The sequence below is a fragment of the Hemitrygon akajei genome, chromosome 1, assembly GCF_048418815.1.
Source record: "Hemitrygon akajei chromosome 1, sHemAka1.3, whole genome shotgun sequence".
Classification (NCBI taxonomy): Eukaryota; Metazoa; Chordata; class Chondrichthyes; order Myliobatiformes; family Dasyatidae; genus Hemitrygon; species Hemitrygon akajei.
Window position 1 is genome coordinate 116,431,272 of NC_133124.1, and position 19,067 is coordinate 116,450,338.

The 19,067-nt window shown below is 39.0% G+C and overlaps 1 protein-coding gene across 4 annotated transcripts in view; it reads left to right on the forward strand.

Annotated features, from left to right (window-relative positions):
• The window catches only part of LOC140730323 (zinc finger protein 236-like), a 161,454-nt gene that overhangs the window by 122,741 nt on the left and 19,646 nt on the right, over window positions 1-19,067 (forward strand). For all 4 annotated transcript variants that reach the window (XM_073050576.1, XM_073050586.1, XM_073050604.1 and 1 more), the window contains 5 exons: window positions 3,033-3,300; window positions 6,756-6,859; window positions 11,490-11,855; window positions 12,219-12,367; window positions 14,691-14,931. In XM_073050576.1, the coding sequence (XP_072906677.1) occupies window positions 3,033-3,300; window positions 6,756-6,859; window positions 11,490-11,855; window positions 12,219-12,367; window positions 14,691-14,931 (1,128 nt within the window). The remainder of the gene's footprint in view (window positions 1-3,032; window positions 3,301-6,755; window positions 6,860-11,489; window positions 11,856-12,218; window positions 12,368-14,690; window positions 14,932-19,067) is intronic.

Consider the following 19,067-nt stretch of genomic DNA (forward strand, 5'->3'; position numbering starts at 1 on the left):
ATTCCCACTCTTTGCCTCCTGCTAATCAGCCACTGCTTTATCCATGCTAGATTCTGTAATGTAATACCATGTGCTCTTAACTTGTTAAGCAGCCTCAGGGGTGGCACCTTGTCAAAGGCCTTCTGAAAATCCAAGTACACGACATCAACCGATTCTCCTTGGTCCATCCTGATTGTTATTTCTTCAGAATTCCAGTAGATCTGTCAGGCAAGATTTTCCCCTTGAGGAAGCCATTCTGACTACAACCTATTTTATCATGTGCCTTCAAGTACACTAAAACAATTGACTCCAACATCTTCTTAACCACTGAGGTCAGACTAACTGGCCTATAATTTCCTTCTTCCTTCCTCTCTCTCTTCTTGAAAAGTGGAATGATATTTGCAATTTTCCAGTCGTCTGGAACCATTCCAGAATCTACTGAAAGATCATTACTACTGCCTCCACAATCTCTTCAGCCACCTCTTTCAGAACCCTCGGTGTACACCATCTGGTCCAGGTGACTTATCTACCTTCAGACCTTTCAGATTCCCAAGAACCTTCTCCTTAGTAATGGCAATTTCAGACACTTCTGACCCCCGACACTTTGGAACTTCCGCCATATTGCTAGTGTCTTCCACAGTGAAGACTGGTGCAAAATACTTAGTTCACCTGCCATTTCCTTGTCCCTTATTACTACGTCTCCACCATTGTTGTCCAGCACCTCTCTTTTACATTTTATGTATCTGAAGAAACTTTTGGTATACTCTTTAATGTTATTGGCTAACATACCATCATATTTTAAAAGCTTCCTAACTCCCCATAATTTTTGGTTTTATGTTAGCTTTAAGTTCTTGTTAACCACAGGTGTGTCATCTTGTCTTTAGGATATAAGTTCCTTTTTGGGATGTATGTATATCCTGTGCCTTCCAAGTTGCTTCCAGAAATTCTGGCCATTGCTGCTCTGCCATCATCCCTGCCAGTGTTCTTTTCCAATCACTTTTGGCCAGCTCTTCTCTCATGCCTCTGTAATTTCCTTTACTCACCTGTTATACTGATACATATGACTTTAGCCTTTTCTCAGATTTCAGGGTTAAATCGATCATAATGTGATCACCTTCCCCAAAGGGTTCTTTTACCTTAAGCTCTCTAATCAATTCTGGTTCACTGCACAACGCTCAATCCAGAATAGCTGATCCCCTAGTGGGCTCAACCACGAACTGCTCTAAAAAGCCATCTCATAGGCATTCTAGAAAATCCCACTCTTGGGATCCAGCATGAACCTGATTTTCCCAATCTACCTACATATTGAAAATCCCCATGGCTATTGTAACAATACCCTTTTGGCTTGTATTTTCTATTTCCTGTTGTAATGTGTAGATCACACCCTTACTACTGTTTGTGAGACTTTATACAACTCCCATCACTGTCTTTTTACCCCTGCAGTTCCTTAATTCTCCCCATAGTGATTCCAACACCTTCTGTGTAACCTCTCTAATGATTTGATTTCATTTTTTAACCAAGAGAGTCATGTCACCCCTCTGCCAACTTGCCTTTCCTTTCAATGCAGTGTGTACCCTTGGATGTTAAGCTCCCAGCTATAATCTACTTTCAGCTATGATTCGGTGCTGGCTGCATCATGCATACCAATCTGTAACTGTGCTACCTTATTCCACATACTCCGTGCATTCAAATATAACGCCTTCAGTCCTGTATACACCCTTTCTGATTCTGTTCGCTTTTACATTGCAACTCATCCTGTTGCCTGTTGTTTTACCCTGTCATCAGCCTCTTCTTGCTAGGAGTCTCACTGCCTTTGTTTGTAAACCAACTGCCTCATCCTCAGTACTATGGTTCGTATCCTCCTGTCAAATTAGTTTAAGCCCTCCTGAACAACAGGGATATTAGACCCCCTTGGGTTATTGTGTAACCTGCCTTACCTACCCCCAAAAAGATCCAAATGATCCATAAATCTGAACCCCTGCCCCCTGCACCAGTTCCTTAGCCACACATTCACCTGCCAAATCATCCTATTTTTACCTTTACAGGCGTGTGGTACAGGCAGCAATCCAGAGATTACTACCCTGGAGGTCCTGTTTTTCAGCTTTCTATCTAGTCTCTAAAATCTCTCTCTTCTGGACCTCATCACCTTGTCGACCAATGTCACTGGCGCCAATATGCACCATGACTTCTGGTGATCAGATACATCCCTGATCCTATCACCAGGAAGCAACGTACCATCTGAGTATCTCTGAGAATCTCATCTCTGTTCCTCTTATAAAAGAATCTCCTATCAGCACTGCAGTCCCTTCACCTCTGCACTTCTGAGCCACGGCACCAGACTCAGTGCCAGAGACCCGGTCACTATCGCTCCCTTCTGGTAGGTTGTCCTTCTTAACAGTATCTACAATTGTATACTCAATAGTGAGGGGAACAGCCACAGGTGTCTTCTGCACTTGTTGTGCGTTTCCCCTCCTTTTCATGACAGTCACCCAGTTACTTGCCTCCTACAATCTAGGGGTAACTACCTCCTTGTAGCACCTGTTTATCACCTCCTCATTCTCCCGTATGAGTCAAAGCTCATCGAGCTACAGCTCCAGTTCCTTAATACGTTCTCCCAGGAACCTTCACATTGTACTGACGTTTCAGCATCAAAAGGCATTAGCTCCAAATAAAATAACTCATGGAAATTTAATAAGCAGTGTCTGCAAATGTTGGAAATTTGAAATAAAAAAATGGGAAAATACTGCAAGTCCTCAGCTGGCAGGCAGCATGTGTGGAGAGAGAAATACTGTTTCAGGTTGACGATGTTTTATCAGAAAGGTCACAGCCATCAAGACCTATTTCTGATGAAAGTTGACCAATCTGAAATGTTGTGGTTGTTCTTTCCACAGATGCTGCCTGACATGCTAAGCACTTTGTTTTTTATTCACTGGCAGGGGCACATCATTTCCACATTCAATAACTGCTGGCAATCTACACAAGTCTTTTTTAATGGTGGAGTCTTTTAAATATGACAAAAAAATATGTTTTCTGCTTTTACCCTACAAACATAGATGAGGATGAAAACCTAGAGAGACCTGTTGTGCGAAGGCCAAGGATTGAGATCATCACATTTACAGAAGAAGAGACGGCAGAACTGGCAAAAACTGAAACGCGATTAGACGCCACGATTTCTGAAAAAGTGTTAGTGCAATCGGCAGCAGAAAAGGACCGTGTCAGTGAGATGAAGGATAAGAACACAGAGATGGAAGAGGAGCCTAAACATGCAAACCAGTGCTCGTTTTGTACTAAGAGCTTCAAAAAGCCCAGTGACTTAGTTAGGTGAGGATTGTTGCTGTCGATTGAGAACTCTATAAGACTGGTTAGACACAACTTACCACACATGAAGCCATGATGATTATCCCTAATAGTCCATGTCTATGCAAATACTCATATCCGTTCCCTTAGAATACCATCCAATAACTTTCTCATTACTGATGTGAGGCTCACTGGCCTATAATTTCCTGGCGTATTGGTTTAGGGCCTTTCTTAAACAACAGAACAGCATTAGCTATATTGTAATCCTCCGGTACCTCACCTGTCGCTGAGGATGATTTAAATATCCCTGCACATGCCTCTGCAATTTTTGTACTTGCCTCTCACAGGGTCAGAGGGAACACCTAGTGAGACCCTGGGGATTTTATCTACCCTAATTTGCATCAAGACAGCAAACATGTTGCTCTATATCAGTTTTGATTTTATTAAGCTAAGGGTACTGGTCACAGTCTATGATACAGTCATGTGATCTGGGCTGACATATCAGTGAAGTACTCAGAAAGCTGGGAGTCTGGTGGAGTTCAGTAGAAATAATAATACAGAATACCAAGAAACACTTCCCATTAAAAGCATTATTTTCATTGTGGAATATGATGGTGTATGTTGCATGAAATTAGTTGTTAGATTATGTCACAACAGTTCAAAGCCTAGTGAGCCCAGTTGCATAGGAGTTCTCTTCCTGAGAACTGTCTTAATTACTCCCCGTCAGAAGCAACTTTTTTTTTTATAGCTACCCATAACTTATCGCTCTACCTACTTTCTTCATCTCATTGAATATTCACCCATCACTGTCCTTAATTAGTATCCCGTTATTAGTGAGTTATCACAAAATATTTTATTACCATGTTTATTATCTTGAAAAATGCTTTAAAAATGTAAGTCATTTTTTGCTAAGTTGTCATCTATAGCCAGTTAAGTTGCTATAGTTCATTGTGTGCATACTCTGCTGGGAGTCCTGGTAAAGGGAAGTTAATCAATTGCAGAGGAGGCAAATTACAGTACCTGTGAACCACTACTTTGCAAACCAGAAGTGTTGAGATGACATTATGGTTAGGTATCTGAAATAACTTGGACAAACATGAATATTGAAAGCAGAAGTTTAAATAAATGTAATTAGTGTTACAGCTTTGTTAATTTGCAATCTCTCCCTGCTCCATCCTTTACATTGGTTATAACTTGCATTATTTTTATTCTAGTCATATGTATGTACTGTTTTCTCTGCCCTTAAATCATTTTGTAAAAAATTCCCATTCACCTTTTCAGCTCCACTAACATTTTGTCCTCTGTTTCTGCTACCTGTTCAGAGTTGGAATATGTCTTTTAAAAATAACAGGCTTTCATTGGTTTGAGTTGTGAGCGCATGTCTGAAATTAACAGTTTTGCTGATGTTCAAAGATATATTCTTTTTGGAAAACTGTTATCTATCAATATTGAAATTGCCTTTAATGCTGTAAGTCGTCTTTATGGAGCTGGTATCAAGGTGAATTATGGAAAAGTCAAGAACGGGTGAAGGAGTGTTAAATCGTATTGAGAACGTGTTAATTATCCTGCTTAATTGACAGAAGCTATCTTAATTGGCTTGTGAAGTGAAACAAAATATAGATTAAAATATGTATTCAGGGTTTAAACTTTGCATGGTTCATTAATTTTTATTGTTGCCTTGGATAATTCAATATCTAAGCATCAATTGTCCATATGTCATCATAATGAGCAAGCTGATCTGTAATTATTATTCGTGTACCATATTATCTTTATTTTTCTGCCCCAATAAGTGATTTTAATAATGAGCATTTCTAATTTGAGGAAATTAAAAAGAGCTGCAACATAGTAAGGAAATATTCTCTGCAAATAAAATTGACTTCTGTGATCTTGTATCATCTTTCAGTCACCCTTATTTTGAAAGACTACTAAATTTGCACAGTCTTTTAAATGAGGTACGCTTTAGCCAGTGCTGAAGAATGACAGACGCCAGCACTTATTAACCTTGGGTACAATTTTTTTATTAGAACGCCCAATTACTACCTGTCACGTGACTGACATTACAAGTTTTAACTTTGAGCAAGCATGAGAGTCATTTCAGTACTTGGTGCAAGAGCCATTCTGTAGTCTATCTTATTTTAGTAGGGCATTTACCTCTTTATCCCGCTAACAGCTCTCTTAAAGAGTTATCCAGTTCATTACCAACCTGTCATCCACCCACCTTCCCTATGTCATTTCACTGGTGGAATATAATGATCCCTGAAAGAAAGTTACTAGGTTCTCTGTCCTGTAGCTGCCTTTGTAGGTAACTTGGGACTGGGCCATAGAGTCAGAGAAAATACAGCATGGGAACAGGCCCTTAGGCCTAACGTGTCTGTTACTGACATTGTGTCCACCAAGCTAGTCACATTTACCTGCATATTCCTCTAAACCTTTCCTATCTGCGTATTTCTCTACGTGATTGTTAATGTATCTGCCTCAACTGTTCTTTCTTGATGGCTTATTCTTTAAAAGCATCAATGTTTGCATGACTAATTTGCTCCTCAGGTCTCTTAAATATTTTACCTCTCCCCTTAAACCTATGTCCTCTAGTTTTTAGTTCCCCATCCCTGGGAATAAGACTATGTATGTTCACCCGATCTATACCCCTCATGATTTAATACTCTGTTGGATCAAAATGCCTCTATAAAGTATTGGGGGAGAAAAGCAGATTATTTTTGTGTTTCTACCATAACTTCAAGTAACCTTTCAGTATTTTTAATTCTTTGAAAGAGGTGAATTTCTAAAAAGAAAAAAAATGTGTTTTTGAATCGGGTTTATTATCACCGGCATGTGATGTGAAATTTGTTAACTTAGCAGCAACAGTTCAATGCAATACATAATATAGAAGAAGAAGCAGAAAAAAATAATAATAATAATATCATTTTCAGTATATGCATATTAAATATATTAAAAATCATGCAAAAACAGAAGTAATACATATTTTTAAAAAAGAGTTCATGTTCACGGGTTCAGTGTACATTTAGGAATCAGATGACAAAGGGGAAAAAGCTGTACCTGATTTGGAGTGTATGCCTCCAGGCTTCTGTACCTCCTACCTGATGGTAACAGTGAGAAAAGGGCATGCCCTGGGTGCTGGAGGTCCGTAATAATGGACAAAACCTTTCTGAGACTCCGCTCCTTGAAGATATCTTGAGTACTTTGTAGACTAGTACCCAAGATGGAGCCAACTAAATTTACAACCCTCTGCAGCTACTTTCGGTCTTGTGCAGTAGGCCCCCCCCCCCCCCCAACCCCATATCAGGCAGTGATGCAGCCTGGTATGCAAACTGTCTCACATCTATTAAATATCTAGCCAACTCGTATGTAGAAACATAATGACTTTTGGTAATTTAATTGGATATTTTTTTGAAAATTTGTTTTTAAAAGAAGCAATTTTGAATCTATCTTAATAGTAATATGTGTTCTTTCATCCTGTTTAGGCATATACGAATTCATACAGGTGAGAAGCCCTTTAAGTGCGATGAATGTGGGAAGAGTTTTACAGTGAAGTCTACACTGGATTGTCATTTAAAAACTCACACGGGTTAGTACTGCTTTCTCTATTAAGCCGTTATAAAAAGACATTTGTGGTTGATGGATGCTATAAAACACTTAGCTAAACAGAAAGCTTTCAATTGCAAGCTTAACTACTTACTCCTTAAGTTCTTGTTTTCCTATTTAAGGTGTTATTACATTAGCTACTTACGCAATTGCATTGATTTTATTTATTTATAAAGAGAAACATGAACAAGTACAACAAATGCATAGTTGCACTGAGACTCAGCATCTACTTTACTGGTTTGACACATTCCATTTGCTGCTCAAACCACTCTTGTTTCAGACAGATCTGTTGGTGCTAAATTGGGGAAATTGTTATATATCTGTTCCTAAAAGGAATTGAGCTGCTGCTGTTATTTCAGGAATCAACAGCCAGTTGAATTCACATAAGAGACCAATATTTGATGGTGTCCAGCTTTGTTTTGAGATCTAATTCTAAAGTGATAATCGGCTTAAGTAGTAAATATACAAACACTATTTGCTAATTGCACAAAAGCAGGATGTGAATGTTTGGAAATGGTAGATTGGGCAGGTCCACATTGTGCATTAATGCTTTTTTTTTGTGAATAAAACTTTTTTTTACCTTCAGTACTTCTGGAGTAAGCTTGATAGACATTTGAGTGCAAATTGCAAAACTTAACATTTTTCTGTTAAATAGATGGAAAATTTTGTAATGAATCCAGTTTTCTGTCACTATTGCCAGTGCCTGAAGCTGAGGTTTGAAAACTTCAAATTTACCTCACGGTGACTTGAAACTGGAAGCAGTGAGCATTTTATGAACCAATAGTTTGGATTACTTTCACATAAGAAAGTTGACCATAAGCTTATTTGCTAATTTCATTATGGTGTTGGCATTGAAATTTAGTAGATGGGCTCAGAGTAGTTGAGCAACATGTTGAACAGGCTTGTGATTGAACATTTAGGAGAACTTGGCATAATTAATGCAGCAGGCATAAGCTGTGCATGAAAACGTGAGAAGTGACAGCAAGAGTAAGCCATCTGACCCATCAAATGTGCTCTGCCATAAGGTCATGGCTGATCTGGATTTGGACTCAGCTCCACCTACCCGTCCTTTCCCTATAATCCTTAATTCCCCACTAAGTAAAATTCTATCTGTGTCTTAAATGTATTTAATTAGGTACTGCTTTCCTGGGGTAGAGAAGTCCACAAATTTATTACTCTCTGGGAAAAGCAGTTTCTCTTCTTCTCTGTCCTAAGTCTGTTCTCCAAAATCTTGATGCTGTTTCATCTATTTCAAGTCTGTCTCACCAGTGGAAACAAATTTCTTGCCTCTATCTTATCTATCCCTTTCATAATTTTATGTTTCTATGAGATCCTCTCCTATTCTTATGACTCTTAGCAAGTATGGTCCCAGGCAAATTCGATCTCTCCTCACAGGATAATCCCCTCATCTCTGGAATCAACCTGGTGGATCTCCTCTGTACCATCTCCAAAGCCCATAAATCTTCCTTCAAGTAAGGATACCAGAAGTGCACACAGTACTCCAGGTGTGGCCTCACCAGTACCCTGTACCATTGCAGCATTGTTGCTTTTAAATTTAATCATATAGGGTAATGTAGTTGGGAGAAATGTACATAATTGGCAACCCTCGCCATTGAGTTGGGGTTTCACTTTAAGAGGTTGGTCTGACATGAGGGAGTTTTGTTATGTAAGGATTTATAGCACGCTTTTGTGTTAAAGGGTTTGGAGTTCAATGGAATGTGTTATCTGTTTCATTAAACATAAAATGCCTCACTTCGTTTTATTTACAAAAACCTACAATCCCTGTAGCAATGAAGGCCAACACTCCATTTGCTTTCTTGATAACCTATTGCACCTGCAAAGCTGCCCTTTGCATTTCATCCACAAACACTCCCAAGTCCCTCAGCACAACAGCATGCTGTGATAGCTCACCATTTAAATAATACTCATAATAATAATAACCTGTAGTGCTCATCAGTTTCTTGAGTAAATGAAAGCAAAGTTGCTCACTTTAAAAGAAAAAGTAGTTGAAGATTAACTGCATTTCCTCATTAGTAAAGGGGTCAACATTATTGACATATGCATAAATGCATCTATGCACAGATACAGTGGAAACATCACGATAGAATCATAGATGTAAATTACACAAGATGTAAATTACACAAGATTATACAAGGAAGAACACAATTAGAACTTAAGAGTATAAAGTATAAAGTAGTCATGGTGTTGCTATACTGAGATAGTCATTAGAGTTGTACTGGTTGGCTCAAGATATGAATGGATGAAGGGAAGTTGTTTTTGAATCTAGTGGTGTGGGACTGAAGACATCTGTATCTCTTGCCTGATGGTGCCTGTGAGAAGATGACCCAGATATTAGGATACTTTGATGATAGATGTTGACTTTTTAAGGCAGCGCCTCCTATAGATACTACTGAGGTGGCGAGAACTATGCTAATGTTGTCTCCACTGTTCTCTGTAGCTTCTCGCATTCCTATGCATCCGAATTGCCACACCAGACCACGTAAAAGTATGCTTGGAAATGGGTAATAGTTGTGACAACAGTACTCATTGGATCATCCAGAGTTAAATATAACTCTGGAATGGTTTAATAGCTGTATTTTTGGGATTAATACTGAATATTTAGTTTAATAGTGAAAGCAGAAGAGAGCTTTGAAAAAGGAAATGTCTAAACTGGTCACTGCTCCACTATATGTTGCAACGATATTTTATAGTAACAGGACTAATCCATCAAAATATTTCCACTAAAATTATCTTTGGGCTTGTAGTTTATTGACTGAAATGTGAATGAAAGATGGATAAAAGTTGTTTCCTGTTGGGCCTGTCCAATTCAGAGTTAAAAATAGACCTGAGGTGGATAGTGTTGATGGGAGTATGCTCTTCACAGTTAATTGTTTTTGTGAGGCAAGTTTATTAATGGATTTGGAAGTATGTAACAGATTGTAATCTGATTGAAAGAGCAATAGGAAACCTGAGTCCATGACCACTCAACATTGAAGACTATCTTCCAATGGGAGAAAACAGAAACCCTTGTGAAACAGAAGGAGGTGTGCATCCCTTCATAAACTACTCACCTGTCTGGTTCATCAGGTACCGTCCACCCCATCTATCAAAGTGATGCCAAGTTGCCTGTTGGTCTCATCAGTTACTGCACAATACACTGCATCAGTGGGAAGGAAGCAAATTGTCCTTGAAGAGAAGATCCAATTGAATAGTACAGCTGAATGAGGGATTGAATGGCCTTTTTGTTGTATATGTTGATGGTGTCAGGATTCTGAGAATTTACGATTAATCCATTGTTATCTTATTTGCCAGTAGTTTGCTATACCCTTTCACAGTGCTGTCAATCACATTAATTGATCTCACAAGGAAAATAAAATCTTACTTTTCCTTCCCTGAATGACATGAGTGAAGTTGGTATGTTTTCCTAACAATCTAATGTTTATTAGTCATTTGCAAATTCTGAGGTTTTTCCCCCTCAGTTTGCAGATTTGCTTAATCACTTGAGTTAAATTCTGTTGTGGTAGGATTCAGATTTGTATCTCCAGAGCTGTGCTCCAGACCTCTGTCTACTAGTCCAGAAATTTAACCACTCTGCCAAAATAATGTCTAGTTCCCATGAAATGAATCGCAAATTTTATTTTTGATTCATGTTGACATTAGTTGATATATTAAACTGCAAATCCCATAATAATATTTTAAAATTAAATTTTCTGCTCCTCACCACAACTTGTGGTTATATCGGGCTCCCAAGATCAAAGCATTCACGATCCTTTCTTTTCATCGTCTGTATAGCCGTTCCTCTTTATCACTCCCATCATTTCTTTCAATTACTGGGTCTGATATACTGCAGGCACTTCATTCAAATTTCTTCCTCAAGATAGTTAAACTGGTTTTAAGAGTACATGCATGAGATCAATAAGAAAATCATTTCCACTGACTTCAAACCTTAACAAATCTATTTTGGGAGTATCTTGGTTTAGAGTGAGTCCTGGCACTTTACTATGAATTCAATAAAATCTGATGATTGATCCCTGCTGTTTGATGTATAAATTTAAGAATGATTTTGATTGCAAAACACTGTTTAAATGCTGAAGCTTTGTGCTTCCAATGATTTTTTAAATGTGAGCCTACTACAAGGTACTTAACATAATAATAAATTTCAGAAGCTCGTTGTGACCAGGATCTGAATTGCTGTCAGAGTAAAAGCTTCCCCAGCAATATATTTTCTGTTTCCATTAGGAGGTTAGCTTTGAACCATGCCATATAGAGGTGTCATTGAAGCAAGATATCCATAGGAAGTGGTAATTAACTAGAACCACTGCTGCAATGTATTCCTTTAAAAGATTAGCATGGAAGAGAGAAAAATTAGATAAGTTAGCTAAAAAAATCTATTTCTTAAATAAATTCATTTTGAGAGAATTCATAAATTAAGAATGCTACTTGACAAAACTGCATTATCAACCTATCAAAGTTAGCAGTACATTTTACGATGCATTAGTTTATTTATAGTTATATTCCTGGCCTGACATGTGGTAAGTTTTATGTTTGCATTTGTTTTGCCCTTTTATTATTTATGTAATTATGAAAATTGTATCTTTGTATTTGAAATTCAGGTCAGAAACACTTCAAATGCCATGTTTGCAGTTCTCCCTTCTCGACCAAAGGTAGCTTAAAAGTTCACATGCGTCTACACACTGGAGCAAAGCCTTTCAAATGTCCTCATTGTGACGTGCGTTTCCGGACATCGGGGCACAGGAAGAGCCACATACAATCTCACTTTAAGCCTACCTCACTGCCAAAGAAAATTCGGAAGCCTATAACTCGCCAAACAACAGAGAGTTTGCAGCCTGTTAACTTGCTGACAACTGCTGATGCAAATGTTTGCATCACCAACAATGGTGTTATGACCAATCAGTTTGATCAGAACCTTCTGCAGCAGGGGTTAGTTGGACAAGCCACACTTCCTTCCTCAATGTCAGGTAAGCAGCAATTATTTTTATTTCTCAATGTATTTCATAGTACCATTTGAAAGATGTTTGCAATTGAGTTATAAAATTAAACAATACAAGGTTTGGCCATTTTGTCCATCGCATTAATACTCGAGGATTTAGATATTGTAATTAACTTATTAAAAGCTGGTAAGTAGTGGAAACAGTTTTAATGAATGCACTGTAGATGTAACAGGAATAATATTTTTAATTAATGGTAAGGTTAATGTTCAACATCAAAACTAGGTCAGGAGGATGTAAATGTCAATTAAAACAAACAACTGATTAGATTTTAATAAGCTCGTTAAACTAAACGGTATAATAATATGCCTTTAATTTTTTTCTCTCTGGCAGCGGGAGGTGATTTAACATTATCCCTTACAGACGCCAGCTTTGCCATTCTCGAAGGAATACAGTTGCAGCTTGTCTCTGCTAACCTGGTTGGACAGAATGTCCAGATCTCTGGCCTTGATCCCACGAATATAAACAACATCACACTACAGGTAAAGTGTTTGTCATCAGAGTTGCTGTGATGTAGCTTATAAATCTGTATATTATTATAGGGCTGACAGTGATGTAAATGCACCTACCCAGCTTTGGCAGGTTCTGCTACAAGGAGTTTCACTGGAATCTTGCTTTCCATATTCTTCGAAAGCACTACATGTTGAGAGGTCTCAAAGTATGCAGGTGCAGAGTTATCAGTTCGTGAACCTTCATGGATGGCTCCAAAGTCCATGTCATAGTGAGCATCTAACCTTATTTTCATTAAATAGGCGAAGTTAAAATAGTAACTACAGGTGCCCCCCGTTTTTCGAACGTTCGTTTTACGACAGCTTGCTGTTAAGAAAGACCTACATTAGTACCTGTTTTCGCTAACCAAAGAGGATTTTTGCTTTTACGAAAAAAAGAAGCCAGCTTTATACATGTGTTTACCTCGAGAAAGACTACAATGACCGTGAAGCCTTGTGCGGGCAGTTACGTATGTAGGCGTGTACGTGCACGTGCGTGAATGTGCCGATTTTTTTTTTTCTCTCCAAATCCATTTTGGCTCGCTGTCTTCCTGATCTTGATAAGTGAAACTACACCATACATACAATATTTCTACTTTATATAGGTTGTATATTTATCATTATCATTCCTGCTTTTACTATATGTTAGTGTTATGTTAGGTTTTATGTGTTATTTGGTTTGATTTGGTAGGTTATATTTTGGGTCTGGGAAAAATTTTTCCCATATAAATTAATGGTAATTGCTTCTTCACTTTACGACATTTCGGCTTACAAACGGTCTCATAGGAACGCTCTACCTTCGGATAGCGGGGGAAACCTGTACTTCTCTATCTCTGTGTGACTTTGTCCCAACATCAGTGTCATTGCCTTTGGTTTGCTCGTGTTCTAATCCCCCTCCTGAACCTTGCCATCACTCTATACCGCTTCTTCAAGGATAAGAATTTAAAGCTTATGGTGTAGAAATTTGTTCCCGTAATGCTACAAAGTAGCAGTGCTGTGTAGTCAAAGATGATTTACTGTTGAATAGAGCAAAAGTGCAACCATTTCTGGTTCTTCACACCAGAATGGAAAACCATGCACTGATTCTCTATAACAAACTTTTAGGAGGCCATGTAATATAATTCACCCTGCTGTTTGAGAGGGAGAAGCTAAAATCGGATGCAAAGGTATTATAGTGGAGTAAAGGTAACTACAGTCTAGAGGTATGAGAGAGAAGTTGGAAAAAGTTGATTGGATGGGGATACTAGCAGGGATGATGGTAGAGCAGCAATGGCTGGAGTTTCTGGGGGTGAATTGTAATATTAAGGAACATTCCAAAGCGAGGATGAGGCAACCATTGCTGACTAGTTAAGTCAAAGAGTATAAAAGCAAAAGAGATTGCATACAATATGGTAAAATTAATGAGAAGCTAGAGGATTAGCAAAAGAGCTTGTTAATGCTAGCAGTCCTTATAAGTGCCCATCGGCATTTTAGTAAATATGAAAGAAACTCCCAGGTGCATCAGAAAGACTACTTCATTTTCAATACCATCATCTCACCATTAACAGTTAGATGTGTTTGTGAAATTAATATTTTGGTGCGTGTGATTGCTGCATTATGAATGTTGTTCTAGTAACCTCAACTAATAGGGTGAGCGAGATGAAACTAGTTTTACTATCAGAGGATGCAAATTTTGAGGTAAAGAAGCAAGAGACTGCTGGTGCTGCTGGTATCTGGAGTAACAAGCAGATGCTAGAGGAACTCAGTGGGTCAGGCATCATCTGTAGAGGAAATGGATGTTCAATGTTTCAGTATCTCAACCAGAAACATCATCTGTTCATTTCCATCTACAGATGCTGCTTAACTGCAGAGTCCTCCAGCAAATTGTTTGTTGCTAATTTTAGGATATTCAACAAATGAGCAATTGGGAAGATAAAAAAGTATTCAATCCAGTGAATTATGTTTACAAAAAGAAATTGGATAAATGCTTGAATAGAACATATTTGCTGATTAGAGCGAAAAGAGCAAAGGGAATAAGAGAGATCGTTCAAGGAGCCAGCACATACATGATGGAGAAAATGACTTGCATTTTGAGCTAGGTCAGTTCTTTGATTAACCCACTTCTTGTATCTTTTATGCATGTAAATAGATTTCAGTTTTCAGCTTCAGATTGTTTAAAGGATAAAGTAACGATAATCCTATATTGGTAAATGGACTAAGTGCCTGTCAATTTTTCATCATTGATGTCATTCAGCAAGCTGACTTTTTGTTTGGCCCATATCTGATTTATTGTTTGATTAGACATTTCTTCAGACCCCTCTTACATTATTCTCTACAGATTGATTCGAGCATTTTGCAGCAGACATTACAACAGAGTAACGTGCTCACCCAGCAACTCCCTGCAGACCCTAACCTACCCCAACAAGCTGGGACTCTCCAATCAACAGACAGCACAGTGCCTGCCAATGTGGTCATCCAGCCACTTACCAGCCTGTCCATGCAACCTACAGTGACATCATCAGCTGCTATGGTGATTGGCGGTCTAACTGAGCAGGAGACCGTGCTGACCAACAGTTCTGGTGAGAAATGTACATCTTTTCGGCAATTAATGTTCGTGTGAAATTGTTGATTGTTTTTTTTTGAAATCTTTATGGTCACTTTTATCTATGGTAACCTAAATTTCACCCTGACCCATTGGAGTGCAGTCAGTCACCTGATAAACTTAACCAGAAATAATAAAGTTGCTGGAATACTTAGTAGGATAGGCAGCATCTGGAGAGAGATGCAATTAATTTTTAAGGTTACCAAAAATAAAAAAAACCTGCAGATGCTGGAAATCTAAAACAGAAGTAGAAGTTTCAGGAATTTCTCAACAGGCCTGGCTGCATCTGGGGGAAGAGATGATGGTCGGAGATCCTTAATCAGAATTTGAAAAAAGAGAAAAGAAATTTCTTTATCTGCAGGATGGGTGTCATGGAGGTGGGTGTCTCAAGGTAAAAATGGATAACCATGGGGATAAACTATAAAGAAGGTTATAGAGTAATAGAATCATAGAGCACTACAACATAGAAATAGGACCTTCGGCCCAACTAGTTTGCGCTTAACTGTTATTCTGCCTAGTTCCTTTGCCTGCACCTGGACCGTAGCCTTCCATACCCAACCTGTCCATGTACTTATCCAAACTTACCTTAAATGTTGAAATTGAACCCGCATCCACCACTTCCTCTGGCAGTTCGTTCTATATGTGCACCAACCTCTGAGTGAAGAAGATTCCCCCGTGCCTAGCCTCAGCAGAAAAGCTAGCTTGCATTGACCCTATCTATAGTCATAATTTTGTATATCTGTTTAAAAAGCCCCTCATTCTCTTTCACTTCAGGGTATAAAATCTGAGCCTATTCAACCTTACCCTATAACTCAGGTCATCAGTTCCTGACGGCATCCTTGTAAATCTTCTCTGTAACTTTTTCCAATTATATTTCCTGTAGGTAGGTGGACTACACACAGTACTCTAAGTTTGGTCTCACCATTGTCTGAAACAACTTCAACATAAACATCCCAACTCTTGTGCTCAGTACTCTGATTTATAAAGGCCAATGTATCAAAAGCTCTCTTTAAGACTTTACATGTGACGTCACTTTCAAGGAATTATGGATGTGTCCTTCTCGATTCCTCTGTTCTACCACACTCCTCAGTGCCCTACCACTCACTGTGTAAGTCCTACTCTGGTTTGTCCACCCAAAGTGTTACACCTCACACTTGTCTGCATTAAATTCAGTTTGCAGTTTTTCAGCCAATTTGTTCAGCTGATCCAGATCCAGCTGCAAGCTTTGATAGCTTTCCTTGCTGTTCATTGCTCTCCCAATCTTGGTATCATCCGCAAATTTGCTGATCCAGATGGCCATATCATCTAGATCATTGATGACATACAGCAACAGACCCGGAAGCCAATCCCTGTGGCAGGCGTCCAGGCAGAAAGGCAGCCATCTACTGCCACTCTCTAGCTCCTGCGCGAAGCCAATGTCGAATTCAAATTCACTACTGCATTCCTGAATGCTAAGCGTTTGACCAGACTCCCATAGTAGACCTTGTCAAAAACCTTGCTAAAGGCTATTAGCTGATCAATAAATGAATGGAAGCAGTTAGAAAGTGAGAATTTAAACAAAAGAACCTGGGGAAAAAATGTGAGAGAATCTGCAGATGCTGGAAATCCAGAGCAACGCACAAAATGCTGGAGGAGCTCAGCAGGTCGGGCAGCATCTCTGGAAAAGAGTAAACAGTTGACATTTCAGGCCAAGACCCTTCAGAATTTGCTGAAACATTAACTGTTCTCTCTTTTCCATAGATACTGCCTGACCTGCTGAGTTCCCCCAGCATTTTGTGTGTTTTGCTAGGAAAAAATGTGGGTTGTAAAATGTAGAGAAGGACAATAAGCCCAGAGAAAAAAGGAGGAGAGCAAATAGGAAGGTGAAGATGAAGCCAAAAGAAGATCATCTTATTGACTAGCAGAGCAAGATCAAGGATATGTTCAATAAGGCTTATTAACAAGTGCATTAAAAGTCGGGGCAGGAAAAAGCCACAATTTGCATGGTTTTGATGTTGTTTTATTACCATTGCCAATTTTCATCTTGATTAGTCTTAGTCAGTCACCTGATAAACTCTTAAGCAGATCTGCATCCAGCTTCTCCTATTCTGTACTTAAAAATTAGCATTTATTTTTAAAGAGATGTATTAACATGGTATATTGGTGTATTTTTAATTGCACACTATGAGATGTGTACTTTGGATTGTAAAGATACAGTTTCATATTTAATTGGATCAAAGTGTTTGTGCACATCTGTTTGACATGTCACTTGACTGTGCATCCATGACTTAGTTAGAAGGAAGACCACAGGACATGTTCTAGAAAGGGAGATACCCCTTTTACGACTAGCTACCCAAGCATCCAGAAAATGAGTCCCTATTTTTAAGCTAATGTCAAGATCAGTGGCTGTGCACAAGAAGTATGTGGCAGATAATTGAAGTATATGATATAAAATGAGATGTTGGTGCTCTCATGTTTAATAGGAGAGGTATAATTATCAATATGATTAGATAACTTGAACTGGGGCTCTCATTATTTCCCTTTGTCTGCTCAATGTGCATTCAAAGCACTTATGCTGAACTTAAGTTTGTGATACGTGGAGAGCTCCAGATCGACATTGTCTAACAGAACAGCAGAAGAGGCTTGAGGTTTAATGACGTCTGAAATTGTGTGTATGCCCACATTGTCTTACATGATGATTTTACTCCGGCAGTAGGTAGTGTTTTGTTCTTCAGGAGAATAGAAATTTATCCTGGGAGAATATAGTAAACCTTAAATATTAGATACGTGACATTGTACAGCAGTTCTGTTTGTATTGCTGATCAGAACTCCAATACCTTTGCATCATTTGGGCTTATATTCATAAAATACCGTAGCTGGGTGATCTGACTTGGGCTGAAGCTGTAAAAAGTCAGATATTGTGCATTAGCCCTGATTGATTGTACTCACCTAAATATGAATGGAAAAAGGGTTCAATTACTTTTCTTTAAGAGCAGTGCTCTCCAGATCAGGTTGAGGTACCAGGACTGATTTTCCACAATGGTTCACTGACAAGAAAACCCAAAGCTCATTGGTTTTCCAGCAAGGTGACATATCCATAAGGGAATGCCGCCGAATGGCACATTCCATTCTGCTGGAGAATGTGCTGAAGGACACATGTTACAACCAACACAAAGGTTCTGTGGACAAGTATCACAGTCTTGGCTTCTTCCACTACCACACTGGGAGGCAAATTCAGGTGGGGAAGTCCCTCAAATAATGAATTGGGTATATCATCACAGGAGGCCACAAGAGTGGCAATAGTACTGTAGTTTAAGATAAAATAAGTTAAAATAAAATAAGAAAGAAAGCAGAGGGTAGTTGTGGAAGGAAAGTATTCTACCTGGAGGTCGGTAACTAGTGGAGTGACGCAGGGATCTGTCCTGGGACCCCTGCTATTTCTGATTTTTATAAATGACCTGGATGTAGAGGCGGAAGGATGGGTGAGTAAGTTTACAGATGATACATCTGTAAGTTACACGAAGATCGGAGGAGTTGTGGATGGAGCTGTAGGTTGTCGAAGGTTACAAGAGGATATAGACAGGCTGCAGAGTTGGGCAGAAAAATGGCAGATGGAGTTCAATCCGGACAAGTGTGAGGTGATGCATTTTGGAAGGACAAACCAGAAGACTGACTACAGGATTAATGGTCAGTTACTTAAGAGTGTGGATGAACAAAGGGACCTTGGGGTTAAAATCCATACATCCCTCAAGGTCGCTGCACAAGTTGATAGGGTAGTTAAGAAGGCCTATGGGATGCTAGGCTTCATAAACAGGGGGATTGAGTTCAAGAGTAGAGAGCTCATGTTGCAACTCTACAAATCTCTGGTGAGACCGCACTTAGAGTATTGTGTTCATTTCTGGTCACCTCATTATAGGAAGGATGTGGAAGCTATGGAGAGGGTGCAGAGGAGATTTACCAGGATGTTGCCTGGTTTGGAGAACAAGTCATATGAAGCAAGGTTAGCAGAGCTGGGACTTTTCTCTTTGGAGCGTAGAAGAATGAGAGAGGACTTAATAGAGGTCTACAAGATTATGAGAGGCATAGATAGGGTGGATAGTCGGTTCCTGTTTCCCAGGGCACCAATAGCAAATG